Source organism: Canariomyces notabilis, assembly GCF_033297395.1.
Source record: "Canariomyces notabilis strain CBS 508.74 unplaced genomic scaffold N656scaffold_13, whole genome shotgun sequence".
Lineage (NCBI taxonomy): Eukaryota > Fungi > Ascomycota > Sordariomycetes > Sordariales > Chaetomiaceae > Canariomyces > Canariomyces notabilis.
Genome location: NW_027041835.1, coordinates 282,157 through 299,474, shown reverse-complemented (window position 1 = coordinate 299,474; position 17,318 = coordinate 282,157). Strand labels below are relative to the sequence as shown.

General features: G+C 55.9%; 4 protein-coding genes across 4 annotated transcripts; all 4 read right to left on the bottom strand.

The window, feature by feature from the left end:
* Positions 1-1,753: 1,753 nt before the first annotated feature.
* N656DRAFT_790025 (uncharacterized protein) lies at positions 1,754-3,546 on the bottom strand (the record flags this gene model as incomplete). The annotated part of the gene is made up of 2 exons (XM_064816833.1): positions 1,754-2,820; positions 2,913-3,546. 2 exons carry the CDS (start codon positions 3,544-3,546, stop codon positions 1,754-1,756), a joined length of 1,701 nt encoding a protein of 566 aa, XP_064669427.1.
* Positions 3,547-4,373: 827 nt separating this feature from the next.
* Positions 4,374-5,603, bottom strand: N656DRAFT_779988 (uncharacterized protein). Its single transcript, XM_064815291.1, has one exon. It carries the CDS (start codon positions 5,523-5,525, stop codon positions 4,716-4,718), a length of 810 nt encoding a protein of 269 aa, XP_064669426.1. The 5' UTR covers positions 5,526-5,603; the 3' UTR covers positions 4,374-4,715.
* Positions 5,604-6,918: 1,315 nt separating this feature from the next.
* N656DRAFT_769025 (uncharacterized protein) lies at positions 6,919-8,714 on the bottom strand (the record flags this gene model as incomplete). The annotated part of the gene is made up of 2 exons (XM_064813669.1): positions 6,919-8,644; positions 8,707-8,714. The coding sequence occupies 2 exons, from the start codon at positions 8,712-8,714 to the stop codon at positions 6,919-6,921; spliced, it is 1,734 nt and encodes a 577-aa protein (XP_064669425.1).
* Positions 8,715-12,640: 3,926 nt separating this feature from the next.
* N656DRAFT_779985 (uncharacterized protein) lies at positions 12,641-17,092 on the bottom strand. Its single transcript, XM_064815290.1, has 3 exons — positions 16,387-17,092; positions 13,407-16,325; positions 12,641-13,352 (listed from the first exon to the last, which is right to left on the bottom strand). The coding sequence occupies exons 1-3, from the start codon at positions 16,718-16,720 to the stop codon at positions 12,655-12,657; spliced, it is 3,951 nt and encodes a 1,316-aa protein (XP_064669424.1). The 5' UTR covers positions 16,721-17,092; the 3' UTR covers positions 12,641-12,654.
* Between the last annotated feature and the right edge of the window lie 226 nt (positions 17,093-17,318).

The following is a 17,318-nucleotide window of genomic DNA, read 5'->3' as shown; positions in this document are numbered from 1 at the left end:
TCGAGTATGAGAATATACCTATATATCCTTCACCACTGGCAACTAGTTCAGTGACAAACTCAGGGGCTATCCCTCACAAGGGAAGGGGAAGGCAGGGTGAGAGGAGCTGTGTAGTACCCCGTACCGTCAAAGGAGTTTAGGGGTAAGAAAGTACGAGCAAGATTGTCTTGCGTTTAATTAGAATCTCTATATATCTAGGTAATTGTCCATCGGGTGTTAGTTTCTGATTAGCTTCTGAGAATTGTGCTTTGTTTCATGTACTTGAAGATGAACTTACATGGGCAATGATCCGAACTATCATTCTAGCTATGTGTATAGGTAAAATCCATGCAAACGGCCATTCTGTCTTGAGTTTAGGGGTGACGACGCGTCATCCCCTACGCCCAACGTACTTAGACTGCAAGGAGAGGCCGCAGATGCTGGAGATGTTGCGGCGGTGTTTCTGCGACGCGATACCACGAGCAGGGAACCCGTGCCTAGCAGTCTGCCATTGCGAATGTCGAATGATCAAGCTCATGCCTAAGTCGGCTGTGGGAGTCGCGTCAATCCCTGCCCGGCAAACCAGGGTGCGCCTTCATCATGACGGCGTGGCATACCGGCGACGTGTCAAACCCAGTCTACCGAGGATCAGCAGCAAAAAAATATGAAGATAGGAATGTCCAGCCCAGAGGTATAGGAGACGCCCCTCCCTAAAGACGGTCTGGGGTCTTCGAATTTAAAGCCCGAGCTATGAGGAGTTTGATGAGGAAACCCACAAACGGCAGAAGGGTCGTCACAAGTTTGGCCTCAAACGGGCCTCAAGCGGTGGGACCTATAGTCTGGCATCCGGTTCAGGCTTGGCTCGTCTTCAGTATTGAAACAAAACTAGAGATCGTAATGGTGTCATCGTCAGAGAGCTCGGCCAGCAGCTACTTCTCGACACTCACTGCCGGCTGCCAGAACGAAGAAGAGAGTATCGTCCACGATTCAACTGAGAGCGCCTCCATTTCCCTTGTTGCGGCCTAGGTCGACTATTGGGGGATATGGCTTGGCCGGTGGTCCTATCGCACGGGAGGAAGGATTCAAGGATCCCTGATGGGCAATCTGAGCAGCTCAGGGGTTTCTGCGTCGATGTCCTGACTGGCTACCTATGTTAGGTAAGCTCTCTTCTTGAAGATTTTCAACAGTCCACAGCTTGCAAACAGCGGGCAAACCGCTAACCAACTCTCAGCAAGTGAAGGACAGGTTCACAAGCACTCCCAAGTTCAAGTTGCGTGTTGAAATAGAACGTGCGAATGTCAATCAACACTGTAAGCTGAGGACCGCTGCGGTTGGGGAACGGAGATTGCCGCTTATTAGCCAAGCTTTGCTGTGATTTACAGCAAACCTGCTGTACGGAGACACTGCAGCGTCACAAGCCCTCGATTCTGAAAAACTCACTGCTCCTCACTCAGTCTGTTTCCACTAAACAAACTCAAGGTTTCAAGCCTACAATTCCACAAAATTAACCCTGCTTCATTTCTTTCCTCTACCACCTATCCATGCCTGTCCCTAACAGAGGAACTGAGGTACGCCATCTATGGCAAACACCGAAGATGCATCGAAGTGAAGACAACTCCTCATCCCAAAGGCGTTAAATACAAACGCTGTTTTGATGTGACGCCCTTAAACCCCACCCTTCGCGAAGACGACAATAACTTGCAGTCCTGCTACCCCAAAAGCCAGGGGGTGGATCAAAATGCTCATATGCTCCATTGTACATGGAGGAATTCGTTTAGTGCCTTCCCCTCTTGTCCCTTCGCTTTCTCCTAGCGTGAGCCTTTAGGGTATCGTCGTTAAGCAAGTCGCCAGGGAGCTCAAAGTCCGCCTCATCCAGATCGGGCACGGCATGGCCCCACGCCATAACCTTGCGTCCTCTCCGCCGCGACGTATTCAGGGCAGCTTCGCGCTGATAGCGCTTTGCGAAGAAGGACGTGAATTCCCTGGTCGCTTCGGGCGCTGCCGGTTCTGGCGGCGGGGGCGGTGACGATCGTCCCCGTGGCACCATTCTGCCACGACCTCTTCCCCGTCCTCGGCCCCGCCCTGCCCTCGACGTTGACTTCTTCTTAGCTGCAGCCAAGGCCTCTTCACGGAGCTGCTTGGCAATTAAAGCGTCAACGTCGCTGTCGTCTGGTGGCTCCCCATCGGCCTCACCATCCTCATCGTTCATATCAGCGTCGTTGTCATCACCACCTTCTTCTTCTTCTTCATCCTCCTCCTCAGCAGAGCGCTCTTCGTCCACTTCTTCCGCTTCCACCTCCTTCTCCTCGCCAGCGGCAGCTTCCCGCTCGGCCGCGGCAGCCGCACGCTCCTTCTCTTGTTTGCGCCGTTTCTCCTCTGCCGCCCATCTGCGAAATTTCTCGAGTATGATCTGGCAGCCCTTGATGAAGTGGTCTCGCGCAGGCTCAAACTGTTTCTTCCGGCTCTCAGTGATGCCGCTGACGCCCATTACCCGCAACCAGTCGTGCCCTTGCAAGCCGTCTAACAGCCGGATGATTTGATCCTTTTCATGCTGGGCACGTCCCTTTTCCGAGTTGCGGATTGAGCGCTCCAGGCGCTCCGCCTTTTTGTGCGCGGGTTCGAAGAATGAATCCGGTAACGGATCCTCGAGCGATTTACGACGATTGCTCAGAAAAGAATAATCGATTCGTTGGGAATCAAACAAGTCCGTAAACAGTGCATCACCGTAGCTCCGTACAGAGTGTGCTTCCCGCGGGGGGTGGGGCGCGGAGTCGCAGTCGGGTGGAGAGACATCGGAGTGCGAGCTGACGATGACAATCGGGGTATCGAGGTTCAAAATATCTGCAAGCAGGAAACAAGGGTCAAATTGTCAGCAATTGACCCAAAAAAGAATACGGAAATCTCGGTATGTAATTTGCATCGAGGGCGCTTACGGTGTTCTTTGGGGTCGTTGCCGATGACCTCATCGTAGTCGGGGAAATAGGCCGACAGCTCGCTCTTGAAGCGGGTGGCCTCCTGCGACCGTAGCTTCCGCCCTTGTTCCTTGGTCGTCGCGACAGCATCCGGCTGCAGTCTGTTGAGCTCATGCTTCAACCCATTGGCAACTTTTTCTTGATGTTTTGTAAGAGCTGGCTGCTGCCGGGTGCTGGAAGGAGTAGCATTCGTGGTGGTAGCGGCAACGGCAGGGGCGGCGCGTGAGTGATTCTGGGCATTGGAGCGGGCCGGGACAGTAGTGGGTTTAGGGGGTGGCGCTTGTGACGACAACCTCGCGTCGGCGGGCTCTTTTGCGGTAAATCGAGCGTGGAAAGACGGCCTCGCGGGTATCTCGACAGCAATTCCTGTCGTGAACCTGGCCTTCTTTGGCACTATCGGGTCGCAGTCACGTCCAGATGTCTCGAGCGGACGCTTTGCGCGCGAGGGATTGACAGGAAATTGCGGGTTGTTTGGCGCCGACTTCGCGGTGATGGCATTCGTGATCAGGCGATGATGGCCATTTGAAATCTTGGAATGCGGGAGATGGAAGCTATCCGCTCGTCTCGAACGGGTTACAGAAGTAGTCATTGCCATTTGTGATGGATGTAATCATGGTCGTCTGGCATCCCGGATGATTTGCGATTCAATCAAATGAAGACTGGTGAGATCGGTTATTGGGGCTTCCAGCGCTTGGCATCCGCAAAACCAGGACCACTTTTGGTCGAGCCTTTTGTAACAGGCACTGCGCTTGCTGCTATTTGGCCTGAGTAGGAGAGTTGAATACCTATTGGCGTCGCGAATTGTAGGAGAGGAATTTCCTATCGGATCTAATGGATCTAGACTTCTTTTTGACGCCTGTGTTTTCTTTGGATTCCGGATGGGCTTTTCATTCAGCTAGTTCAGGTTATGTATTCAGGTTATTATTTGTTTGCAAGCACGGGCGCCTCTTCTCAAACAATCGCAGTACGAAGTACCTCCCTACGGAGCACATAGCAACCTAACCATGGTAAGGCCTCCCCGCAACGCAGGGCAAGCGGATGAAGCAAGGAGACCAATGTTCAATTGGGATGGCAGGAACAATAACAAGCAGCATTCGCACAATGCAACCATATTCCTCATCCTAGCATCCAGAAAGATTGACAGGGTCCTGTGTAAGAAATTTAGAAGCCCGAGAAGTATAGTACATAACTACCAGGTACTGTGCCTTCTGAATGAAGATCGATGAACTCATTGAACTGTTTGTCTCAGATCTCGCACCACAACCCTAACCCTACTTCACAGCCACGAATTCAAATGAGGTCATTCCAGCATCTGGAAGAAGTAAGGTACCCATCCAGGTGAAGTACCTTAACTGTCAACTCTGAGACAGACATAGGAATTGGAAAGTACTAGGCTACCACGCCGTTCCTTCTAACAATACAGATCGACCAATTTGCCGAGTAATTCTCCAGGCCTATCGAAGAGAGATGAGCCCATCGTCTAGGACCATCATCCACCATCCATCTACAACTACGGTCTACGGGTTGTTTGAGTTTTCCGGGAAGAACATGCCCAGCCAAACAACAAGACTTCATTCATTTCCCTCCGTCTGTTTCACACAGCCCCTCTCCTAAGCAAACCTTCCCCTCCCAGTCCTGATGCCGGTGGTATGTGCATCCCTTGCGATGAAGCGGATTCCCAACGGGCTTGTCCTCAGGTATCCACATCCACGGCTGCTGCTGCTTCAGCATCCTGTGCACGTCCTCCCAGAAATCTCCAGATGCTCAGGCAAACAATTGGTTCCAAAACTGCCCCCGGTTCGTCGTCTTACTTTCAAAGTACACCATGTCGAAGAGTAACCTGCAAGAAGGCGAGGAGTGGCAGCACTTGGTCAAGGCGATCTCGATGTGAGCCGATGACACCACCTTACGGTGGAGGACGCGCTCCCCATATATATGTGCGTCCATGGCGTGGTTGAAAAGCTCGTCCCAGCAGAGCTTCTCGGCGAGGGCAATCAGCTGGACAAGGACAAGCTGGAGCTTGTCGCCCTCTTCCCACGCTCGCTCATGCGTTGGGAAAGGAGGGTTGTTGGGCGAACCTCTCCGTCCATGCCAGTATACGCCGGTTAGCCTTTCTGGTCTGGATTTTTGCCCCTTGGTTCCGGGCTCTTCCTCTTCCGACTCTTCCGTCGGTGTTCTCTTCAAGCCGGCCTCAGCAGGCCCTGTCCGGTTGTTTCCTAAGTCTGAGGCGGTAGCTGCGTCGTTGTTCAGACCGCCGGAGGTTACGTTGGCACTTGGCGGGGTGCACGCCCGCAGAGGAGCCTTCGTCGTCTTTACCATCTTTGGGGAGGTGATCGTGAAATGCTGCTTCGCACGGCTGCGAACAGCAAGAGCTTCATAGTCGACCAGCTTGATCTCCTCTGGGGAGAAGTCGTCGTACGTCGGACGAAACGAGAGATGCATGTTATTGCCCATGATACCGTCCCCATCAGTACCATCATCCTCCTCAACGTCCATATTGGCGCTGTATTCCGGCTCAACTCTCACGTTGGCCGTGTTCTCCGGCACAGCCCCCACACCGACATCCAACCCCATCGTTAAAGGCGGGGTTTGTTCTTTTTCCCCTGCACCTGGCTGGCTCCTATTTCGTTGGGAGTTGAAGTCTGGCCTATGAACGAAAGGCTGGACAACCGGAAGACAACGCCGATAGACCCAAGAGATGAAAAGACCAAAGGCATCCGCGTCGTCTTCTTCAAAGGCCATGACTCCTTCAACGGCCTCCTTGAACATGTGGCTGCGTAGTGCGGAACTGAAGTATTGGGACTCCTTGGCGAGCAGGCCGTTGTGCACGACGAACTTCTCTCGAGCAGGGCCAACGAAGAGGGTGATCATGTCGGTCCGAAGATCACTTTGTTCAATCACCAGCTTTGTCAGCAACCCACACGCTCACATGCAGGCGGCTACCGGTCAAAGGCGAGGGGTGACCCGCGAGGGGGGCCGCACGGGGGGGTGATGAGAGGTGAGTGCTCAATCAGCAAAGTAATAGTACCCTGGCGCCATTGTCCCGGATATGAGCAAGTTTCTTCCGAACGTAGAAACAGATGCTGTGATGGAGCACTATCCTCGGAGCAAAGTCCTGAGCGAGGTATTTTGAGTCCGTGAGGTTATTGTGGTAGGAAATCTTGTGGGCAAGTGATATTGTCGCCGAGCGCTCCGTGCTGGACCCGCACCTCTCAGAGACCCCTCGAGGGCTGGAAACGAGAAGATCTCTAGGATGGCACTGGATGATGTCTTACCTTGACACTCAAACAAGGAACGGCAGCGCGCAAAGAACAAGAGGAAGTTCACTCAGAACAGAAGCTCCTTGCACCTGAATCATTACCCAACGAACCCATATGTTTAAAGCTTCACGTCCAGAACGCTGCAGACAGCGGCAGATGTCAGTTGTCAAACCCGGCTCAAGGCCGAGATCAATATCAGAAAACTTCCGGGGCCTGGAGCCGGGTCGGAGCCCGGGAGCGGTGCTCAGAACCCCACCTACCGGGGCCGGCGATCGGTGGATGGCGGAGGCTCATTTCAAAGGCTGCACCCAAGACAACATGAGCAAACTACAAGGCACATCCCAGACGGCAAGGGAATATCTCACTTATTTCAAGATCTCTTGTATTTATTAAGTAACGTTAGCTAATAACCAATTATTAACCACCAACTCCACATCCTTTGATCCTTAGCCCATAACCCAGACCTTGCCTCCCAGTGATGCAAATGGACCGTGACAATCATCCGAGCCAGTCGTAACGTCATCATCAGGCCCCATCTATGTACTGGTGGCCTCGCGTGGACGAGTCGCAGACCCTCCAACTCAGGACCGGTTATTATCCAGGTAAGCATACTCACCAGGTAAAATCTCAAAACGAAAAGAGCAACACAATGCCAACCGTTTTCAATTGGGTACCCAGCCCCAGTCAAGTTTGTGATAGGGCCTTGCTCAGCAAGCACCATACTTGATCCCCCTCTTTCCCAGCTCTCTCCTGCCAATGGCGTCCTCAGGCCACACCCAACCCCTTGACCTCTTAGCCTCCCGCTTCTCAGCTAGCTGCGGCTGGGGCATCCAGTCGTCTCTCGGCAGGGCCTTGCGGCGGGTACCTTCGGCCGGGGCGCCGATCTCGGCCCTCCAGTGCGCGTTCCCGGGCATGGGCTCGTCCCCGGCGAGCATGCAGAGGCCCCAGAGTGCCAGGCAGGCCGTCATCTGCACTTGGTCCAGGTCCGCGGGGACCACATCGCCACCGTCGACGACACCATCCGGGTTCGCATTCGCCAGCTGCACGCTGCCAACCTCAAGGTAGCCAAAGTGCGGCGTCGTCTCGTTGCCGTTGCGCACAAACACCAACTCAATCTCGGTGAGGATGAAGCCGTAGCGGCAGCCGTGCTCGCGCATGGCGTGGTGCAAGTGTGCCAGGCCGCGGAGATACTCGACGCGCTTGACGTTGCCCTCGACACGCATGCCCGTGTTGAAGCGGTCAAAGCTCTTGACCAACCCGACAACGCGCGCCGTCGGCTTCCCGCCAAAGATGGCGGCCGCCGAGGAAGACTCGCCAGCGACGTTGCCGACAAACATGCAGTCGGTCGCCATGCCCGGGTGCCCGGCCAAAGAGGCCGTCTTGGACGGTACTGACAGCTTCAGCGGGCGCTGCGAGCATAGCGCAAGCGCGTTGTTGAGCTTGGGAAGATAGTGGGCTGCGTAGATAGCGTGGAGAGCAGACTCTGTCTCCGGGTGGCGCTGGGTGGTTACCGGGTTGGGGAGGAGGGCGGAAGATACCGGCATAGAAAGGCAGGCCGAGGCTCCCGGAAGAGAAAGGACCGAGGCGGCGGTGAAGCCCGTCCAAGGGCGAATTTGCCGTACATCCCACCAGAAGTGCTTGGTGTGAGGATCACGGAGGGGGAAGGAGATGGTGCGGACCAGGGACGGAGCCGGGTTGGGCGATGTGAGATACGAGTAGAGGGTGGTTGAGGGAGCCATGGCCGGGGTGATGGTGGCGGCAGCGGCCAGCGGTGAAGGGGCACGCGGCATGTACTGCTGCGGGTAGAGGAACGGCTCCGAGAGTTGCGGCGGCGGGGTGGGACTACTGCTAGCGCGCGCCGGGATGTATGTGGGCATTTGCTGGTAGTTTGCGAAGCCGTTGACTGATCCACTGTCAAGGCTGCAGGACGATGCCCGCCTGGAGTAGATGGCGGATGGATCCGTGGCGAAGCTCACGGGCGAGCAAAGCAGCGGTGCGGGGTTGGCATCGTCGGCGTAAGAGAGAGCGGATGAGAAGGAAATTGTCTCCGGGTTGGTGTGGCTGCGAGTGTGCGTAGGCCGGAAGGCGCTCTTGTTTTGACCGGCAGGCGGGGGAGAGGTCCGGACACGCTTGGGTGCCGGGGCGGCAACGCCTGAGGGTGTGATTGCCTGGTCCTGACTGCGGATCTTGGGAAGGAGAAGGGGCCCATGGGTCCTGATGGGTGACCGTGCCGGGGTAGTCCGGCGGGTGCTGGCGGTGGTGACCGAGTCGGAGGGCGACGACTCGAAGGAGTAGACGGATCCATGCGAGCTGGAGCGAGCGTGACCGGGGTTGAAAGGGATATCAAGAAGAGACGGATCAAAGGTGAAGCTCGGAGGGGTAGTGGGATCGCATGGTGGGAAGGTGAAGTCAAATGTGACATCCGCTGCCAGACTGAGTCGGGTGTCAGTAATTGTTGGGCTGCCTGATCGAAACTAGCGAGGTATCAAACTTACGTGGACATTGTGACGACTGGTCAAGCAGTGTGTCGACTCGGGACACACAGCACAGCAGATTACAGATTAGCGTACTGGGGAATCCTCCGAAGGAAGAGAAGGAGGCCGGCTCCGTTGGTGTATGGACGACAAAAGAGACGAAAGGAAGAAACCACCGGTCTCAACTCGACCTCTCCCAAGAAAGACTTTCTTGTGGATTTCGGGGGACTGAGAAGAGGATGTCTGGGAATGGACAAACAGGAAACAACGAGAGGTGGGACGGGAGCTTATACTTATCCTCGAAGCAAGACGAGAAGATCAGGACCATAGGCCCTGGGTGGCCGCGTCGAGCGGACCGGGGATGCATCAGCCGACTTGCTGAGCGAGTACTGGCCGCGGGCGCGGCAATCTGGAGATGGCGTTGGGGTATGGGGCGTGTACCGCGAAGGGAAAGCGCGAGGTGGGTGAGGTAGCTGTGGAGCACCTACGGTCCCGCGGGAACAGCACTTGAGCGACAGGGTAGCTGCAACGGGCAGGCATGGCAAGAGGATTGGAAGGACAGGCCCAAGGTATGTATTGTACATGTACATACGATTGGTACCCGAGGGAAGGTACCTCTCCGCCCTACCTTGGGCGTGCCTACCAGAACTGCAGGTAGACATCGCCTTGGATTTCTAGTGGGTGAAAATAAACCTGAAACGTTCGGTCGATGGTGCCCATCCCGAATCGTCAATGTCGCTGGACATTGGAGGACAAAACCAGTGGCCACATAGAGGCGCCCGCAGTGTCGGATCGACCAGTCTGGTAGGCGGGTACGTACTCCTCTCCCGGTCAGTTTCTGGTTTATGCTGGGCGGCTCTGCAATAGCGGACGGCAACCTTGAAGCGAATGAAAGCTTCCTCTGGGCCATGTCTGCGCATCTATGAAGGGGTCAAGGCAAGTGAACTCTTACTCAGGTAGCAGAGGAGAGACTCTGGATGTGGGAGCTCCCATCAGTGGTCCAAGCTCCTGTTCTTCTGATCTTTTGATCGATGCATGCAAATGCACGACTCCACGCCCATGACAGCTCACCTCATACCCCTCTCAAACTGTCGAGAGAAGAACGACACAAATCTCGAACGTGGCTTGAGGTTCTGAGGAAGTCCAAGTAGCTGCAGGATCCGGCGTTTTGATTGGCTCGGCCGATCTTGGAGTGCAGGTACTTGCATGTATCTTGAGTCATTTCTTGCACGACACTGGTTCAGCAGAGACAAGGGTACATTAGCGGCTTGCGGCTTGTCTTTTGAGTAACGGTCCACAAGGGTCCCACCCAGGCTCGAGCCAGGTCCACCAGGCGCCAAATCCTCGATGTGGGGAACTCATGCCCGATTCCCGGCTCGCTCTTCCCATTCGGCGGCGCGCTGCCGCCCACGGTACCACTGCGTAGGCGCGGCTTTCTGGCGACTCGGGCCACGACACGCTCAACCACCTCGCGGCGGACGTGCAGCGAACATCTGATCGCGGGGCGGACGGAAAACCGTTGAGCAGACGTGATGGAGGGCCGGCCAGCCACGCTTGTGGCTTTCTCCCCTCTCCCCCACGGAATGCAAGAGTCCCTACTTCACTGAAGCATTGGCCACTGAGACATCTAGAGCTCTGTCGAGGCTTCAACCCAACTGGTCAATGATGCCGTCGGCTGTTTCTTCTTTGATGGTGATCGAATCGACAGCACATGCACCGAGCATTGGGCAGCCATATCGGTTTCTCGGCGTTTGGGCACCTGCCTTTCTGCACTTTTACTTGAACCTCATTTCGCCCAATCCCGCAGGGAACAATCGAAACGGGTTGACGAGCCTGGAGCCGGGAGTTAATTTTAGGCAGAGCTCCCAGAGACGGAAGCATCCGCTGATCTAAGTTCTAGATTCGATCTTGGCTCGGGTCTTGCGGGTTTTGCAACGGGTTTGAATGATCTGGTGTCCTGGCGAAAGAAGCGAGCGGTTACTGAAATTGCCTTGGTCGGACAACTGCCTGATGGAGCCCGCGGGTGGTGGGCGGCAGCGCGGGTGTCATTTCCTTAGCCGCCCGTTGAGGCCCGCCAACAAACGGGCGCTTGCAGAGTCAAGCGCAGCTGAGCGGAATGCTACGCTTACCGTACCTTGTTAAGCGCTAACCTGTGGTTGCCGTGTTTATCGCTAGCAAGGGAGAGCCGGGCGCTGTTAAGTTAAGCCGGGAGACCAGGGCTTCAAACAGCCGCCATCAATGCCGTAAATGGATTTTGGTTACCGATCGCTTGCTACACAAGAACACGAACTGGGAACAATCAGACTAAGCAGCCAGGCGCCTACTGAAATTGTTAAGCCTCACACAGACCGATCTCCGGGCCACGAAACAAATCTTCGGAGACCTGTCTTCCGATGGGGGCGCTTCTCTGCTTCGTCATCAAACCTGCTGCACAGCCTCATAAGGGCGCCTACCTGAGGCAGAGGTCCAAGGTGAGATGATAGCATTACGGACGGCATTCGTCGGTCGAGGAATCGTGTAACCGCCACTCCCAAGGTGAGGTACTGACCGACCCGGTCCCAGCTCGGCCGTTCAGGCGCGAACAGGACGCAAGCCAGACGCGGGAACCCGTGACCTCGCGTATCGTCGATCTGCCGCTTGCCGCCATTCGCTGCCGGGAACACGCCGATGGCCCCTGCTCGTCGATGCAAGACGCGTTGAGCCAGCCGGCCAATCCCCTTCGTGCTGGTCCGTGCCGGCTCGCTCCTCGCACCTGTCAAGTTCGCGTGTCGGACCGTCGATTGGCTGTCCTGCTTCCCGAATCCCAACCACCTCCACCGACTATGACTCTTTTCACCCTGCCTTTCCTGCTTTGCATGCATGAAGAAAAAAAGCCCATCTGCAGAATGTCGGTGTCCGTCCGAAAGGGAAGATGCTGGAAAAAAGTTGTTTCCAGAAAAACCCCGCACCGCTGGACGGGGATTCGGATCCGGCAATCTGTTGAGGTTTGCTCCAGGCCCGATTTTTGTTTCAATGTTTCAATCCAATCCATCCAATCCGCGAGAGCGGGAATGGAAGCCCACATAACCTTAGCGTCATGTAGAACAGAATGGTTTCGTTTCATCTTCCTCCCCTGGCCTACGCTGGAGAAAAGCCCTATTCGGCAGTCAAGAACCTGGGAAGGGAAGATGCAGCTTTTTGCCAAGTCGAAATGACTCACACTCTGCATTCTGCATTTGCAGCGGACTTTGCAACTTCCTGCCTAGTGTAAATCGGGGAGTTGTATTGTGATGTGGATGTGATAGTGATGGGTGTGATGGGAATTCTCAGCAGCACACGTTGGACAAAGAAACGACCGTCCGATGAGGGTGGCTCTGCTTCCTTGTGGAGTCGCAGAGTTGTCTCGTCTTGTATGAAGAAAGGGCTTCCATGGTGATGAGGACGAGAAATGGCTGTTCTCTTATTCGTCACGGCTCTTGACGCTACACAGAACACGATGCGAAGTCCCCGTCACTAACCTCTCCGGCCGAGCCGTACACATCACTTCTCGTCACTTGTCGTCCCATCGACGCTAGGTCGCATTCGCAAACAGGATTATGCATTCATCCGGTGTACGGCATAGTAAAGTTCAGTCCAGATTGATTCCTGTTTCGAGCCGCTACCAGATAACACCGAGCCATCCAACGCCGCTGCATTGCACTTGTACCTGTACCTGTACCTGTACATTCGCCCGTGTTCTATAGAGAGAGAGAGGGGAGGGGGTGGGAAAGAGGTGTGTAAGTCGTGTATGTCTGCTCTCCACCGAACCGGACAGAACTCCCCGCCGGAGGTGCGAGGTTTAGCCTTCGGCGCCGGACCAACCCAGGACGCGTCCCTTTTTCCCGGACGCGTCACCGCATTTTCATCTTCCCCCTCCCCACTTCACCGGATCCTGCCACCACCCCACCCCACCACACCAACTTCCCCCCGCCCCTTCGGCCAAACTCTTCATCAGTCAGCCTCACCGATTTCCGCTTCCGCTGCCGTTTCACCATCAACCAGCGGTGAGCGTCCAACACCGCCCACCCCAACCCGCTCTCTCGCACCGTCCCCATCCTCATGCCTATACCTATGCCCACCGACATGCAAGGAATCCACATTGCCCTCCCCCTCTCTAACCGCCCTCAAAGCCCTTTTTAGCCCCTCCAAACGGGCCTTCTCGGCAATAAGCATGCCCCTCGCGAGGTCTTTGATGGCCCGCCTGCCGAGGCGCTCATGCATGTCCCTCCAGCCGGCCAGCTCGCCGGCGACGGTCTGCTGGGCGTAGCGGAGCTCGCGCGCGAGCGTCTGGGCCTCGCCCTCGCTGCGGCGGGCCTTCTCCTCGCGCTCCTCGTTGAGCCGCTGCCGCGTCTCGTCCAGTAGGCCGAGCGGCCATCGCGAGGAGCGGCTGAGTGAAGAGTAGCTGCGCTCAGCGTCGCGGCGGACGGCGACAATCTTTGCGATTGTCTGCGGCGGGCGCGCAAGGGCTTTGAGTATTGCCTCGACGTTGTTGTACAGGGCGAGGAAGGCCTGGAAGAAGGTTTGATATGGCGAGGACTGGGAGGGAGCGAGGGAGCGGACGTAGGCGTCGAAGGCTGAAATGTGCGAGATTGGGAGGAAAGCGAGGGAGGAGACAGATTTGGAGAGAAGGTAAGAGGACTCGTAGAGGTCTATTCGATAGGTTAGTATACCTTGGGAGACAGCCAAGGAGAGGAAGGGCTTACCGTTGACTACGTTGCCCAGGGCACTCGCTCGGCGCGCCACGCTCCTCGTTGAGAAGTGAACGCTGCGTACCATATCCCGGGCGTGGTCAACAAACTGCTCTACCTCTCGCAGATCCTCCACGGGTTCATATTCCTCATGCACCTTCTCCATCAGTGCATCCGCCTTGAGCTTGCTGCGCTCTGCCATCATGTCCAGCTGTAAGTCGGGGACCAGAAAGAACTCCCACAGCATCTCGTGCGTCGAAAACGTCGGGTGTGCGAGCAGCACCCTCAGGAACCAGTCCATCCGCACTTGTAGGTCCTTCAGCACCGCACGGCTGGGCCTCGACGGGATCTGTATCGGCGACCGCAAGTCAGCCAATGACGGTATCCACGACGCCGGGTTCTCCATCTGGAGCAGCCTGGTGAGGTGCTCAAAGTCCGTCAGGGACCGCCGGCAGGTCGTGACAGCGTAGTTGTGTTCATCAATGGGCGCCCCAGACTTGAGCACAAAGCGGATCGAGGCGTCTTCGACAAAGAACGAGCGGACGACACCAGTCGTACGGGCGTCGGGCCCAGGTCTAAGCGAAAATAGCACAAGATCATCGATCTTGTTCCGCAGCTCGTCGTCCTTGGCCAATTCCACCGCCGTTAAACCCCTTGCCTCCCTTGCTGCAATATCGACCCGCGGATCACTAAAAAGCGTCCGTACCATGTCAAAGCGTCCATATTTGCTCGCGAGCATTAGGGCGGTGAATTTCTTCTCGTTCGTCGCATTGACGTCGACGTCGCATTTTTGCAGAATCTGCAGAGCAAGGCTGGCATCGTTGACGATGTGCAGCAGCGTATTCCCTTTGACGTCCACATGGTTGTCTAGATGGAGCGGCTGTCCGTCCCCTTGGCTCCTAGTAGCCGCTTCCAGCGCTTCCTCAACCATTGTGTGGTAGTTTGGGTGATCATAAGACCGGCAGAGGGCAAAGAGCGGCGTCTGCCCATTCCTGTCCTTTTGTCGCCATGGAAGCAGCCTGCCGATACGCTGTATTAAAAAGGGGGCGTGAAACATGTAATGGGCGGCACTCCTCCCCCAGGTGTCCTGAATGGCTAGGTAGTCCCGGATCTTGCTGTCGTCTGCTGAATCCAACAAGAAGTCGAGGACCATGTTGACAATGGTTTCATCACCCAGCTGGACCGCAGCACTGAACAGCGTGGTGCCTTCATTGTTTTGATCGTCCATTATGACCTTTGCTGGGTAGTACTGCCGCAGCGAAAGCAAATACCTCAGGGCCACTGGTCGTCTATTTTGGATAGCCATCATGACAACCGACTCCCCAGATGCATCCTGAGTCTGAGCGAGGCGCTCAATGGACGTGTCCCCCTCAATTGCACTCGCGAAAGTGCCGAGGCTCAGGGGCATCGACCGAAACGAAATCTCCGAACCACTGGACATACTCCTAGTGTCCATGGCCACTTTCTTTGTTCGTTTAACTGGCGGTATGGGCCCGTCATCTGCGCTTGTGTCTGCACCGTTCTGGAAGGGGAATACGTGACTCAGTCCCGACCCCATGGAGAATGTTTCCGAGGCAGTAAAATTCGAGGAAGACCGCCTCAACGATCCGTTTGTGAAGCTCCAGCCGCTGGATGAGGGACGCCGGGAAGAGGATCCAAACACATTAGGATCGTCCTCTATAGCATCTTCATCCGGCTCCATGATCTTCTTCAGCTCGGAAATGTCTCCTTTCGACACTGCGTCCCAGAGTGCCCTGTTCCGACGACTGGCTCTTCGTAGACCGCCGGACTCGCGGTCGAGGTATGACAAGACTGCCTCGAAAGTGCTGAGAGCATACCCCATCTCGCCGCTGTCGACGTCATCAATGAAGATGAAGTGCCGAACGTAGGTGAGCCTCGCTTGCAAGTGCTTGATTTGTGCTTTTATTACAACATATAGAAGCAGCGATACCAATGTGTCCGCATTGACTGTCATGACCGGTTTCTCGGACGATGGTCCCGGTGGTTCTCCTGGTTGCGGCGCGTCTGTGAACTGGATTGCCGCTTTGGTAGTGGAGAGCAGAATTTCCATCATCTCCTGCGGGGAGGTCGCATTGGGCATCTTCCGGAATTCTTCAACGGCACGCCCCAGCCTGCTGACCAAATCGCGTTTAGCACGATTACCACCGTCGATGACGATCCCCAGCTGCGAGATGTCGATAAAGTCCATCTGTCTGATTTTTGCCTCCAGTTCAAGGTCATCCTGCCGCCGGAGCGCAGCCAGGCGAGGGAATAAGAGGTGATGCACATTCTCGGCGATGTAGCGCTCGATGAGCCGCTCGACGACCGAACCTGTCAGATCAGTAGTCGCAGCCAGCAGCGAGAGCTGCTGCCTGTCAACGCCTTGAAACAAGTCAATCGCGGCTGTCACGGCCGTCTCCAAAGAAGTCCTCATGACCTCCTCGTCATCAGCAGCTCCAGCGAGACTCCCATTAGCGCCTTCGGCTGCGCTAGCATCAACACTGACATCGCTACCTGACCTCGCCCTCTTTGCGGCTGCGGTTATCGGCCCCTCAGGCTCCGGGTCGGGGATATCCTTGGCCGATGGTGGAGGAGGTAGCGGCCGTTCGAATACCTGTGTGAATTCGCGAAACAGCTTCTCCAGGCCGGCCTGCATCTGCTTGGCAATCGCGGGAAAGTGGTTGAGGAGCTCATGAAAGCTTCGGATATCCTTTTTCCTTGGCGAGCCAGAGGGGTCCCGAGTCTCGGGGGTTGCCTTGAGCTGGCGGCCGGATCCTTCGCTCGGGGGGAGCACAGCAGGAGGAATCCTAACCTCCTCCCATGATCCTACCAGCGGGCGCGATATGTAGTAGATCAACAGGGGTCGGGGGTCGAGCGTGTCGGGGTACCATATAACGTCGTGGAGGATGTTGGCCTGGGCCAGCGATTTGAAACCTGAATAGAGAGGTCAGCGTCTTCGCTTCCACTGGCCCATCGAAGGCAGGGGTCGCAGTACCCTTGTTGGTGTAGATGCTGTTATCCTTGATGACCAGACTCCTGCCGTTCACAGTGCTATACACCTTTGGTTTCCCACGCATCTCGCGCAGATTCTGCGCAGCATCCCTCCCCCCGGCCGGTTGGGCTTTTGGCACGGGAATTCGCAGGACGTGGCTTCCCAGGAACTCATCGGAAGCTATGGAGGCCACCAGGGGCGCGCCCGTCTCGACGTCGCGGGAGTTGAGCAGGACATCGGCGGTCGGGACAAGGAGGATGTGCTGTTGGGGCGGCAGGCACTGGGAGAGGATGGGGCTCTTTGAGAAAGCGCTCAGGAATGGGTTTAGGGGTTGCATTCATTCGACTCGCTTCGCAACTCCTATCTGTGGGGGTTTGGTGAAGATGTAGCCACCATTTGGCGGTTGTCGAGAGCGCGACTCATGCAACCGATCTTGTTGTCGTGTCTTCAACTCCAGAATTGATAACCGGTTGATAATGGATAATCGGCCTGCACTCAGACGCGGGTGCGCAACGTGACGCAATCTGCTGCGAGACTTTGCAGCTTGGACGGGAACGTGATTAAGCTTGTTTCGGAGCGCTTATACAAGTGAAGGCGAAGAACTGCACTGACACTGGGACTTCGGAGACAGTACCAGGTATGTTAGCATGTAGAGAATTCGATGTTTCTTGTCGTGTTACGGTGTTGGGCGCATCTGGAAGAGTGGAAGCTCTGCCTCTGCCAGTGGCGTTCAACTGGCCGAGGAGCAGGACAGGAACAGGCAGACAGGGATCTGCTGCGAGAGCTCACGCAGCTGCAAGCTGTCTGTCGGGTGCACCGTGCGCAGGGCTAAGGAACGTTTTAAGTTGTTATCAATTTCCAATTAAAGTTGATGATGCACAAATCTCGGCAGGTGAAGGAGGGGCATAAAAACAGGGCGGTCACATTAACCTACC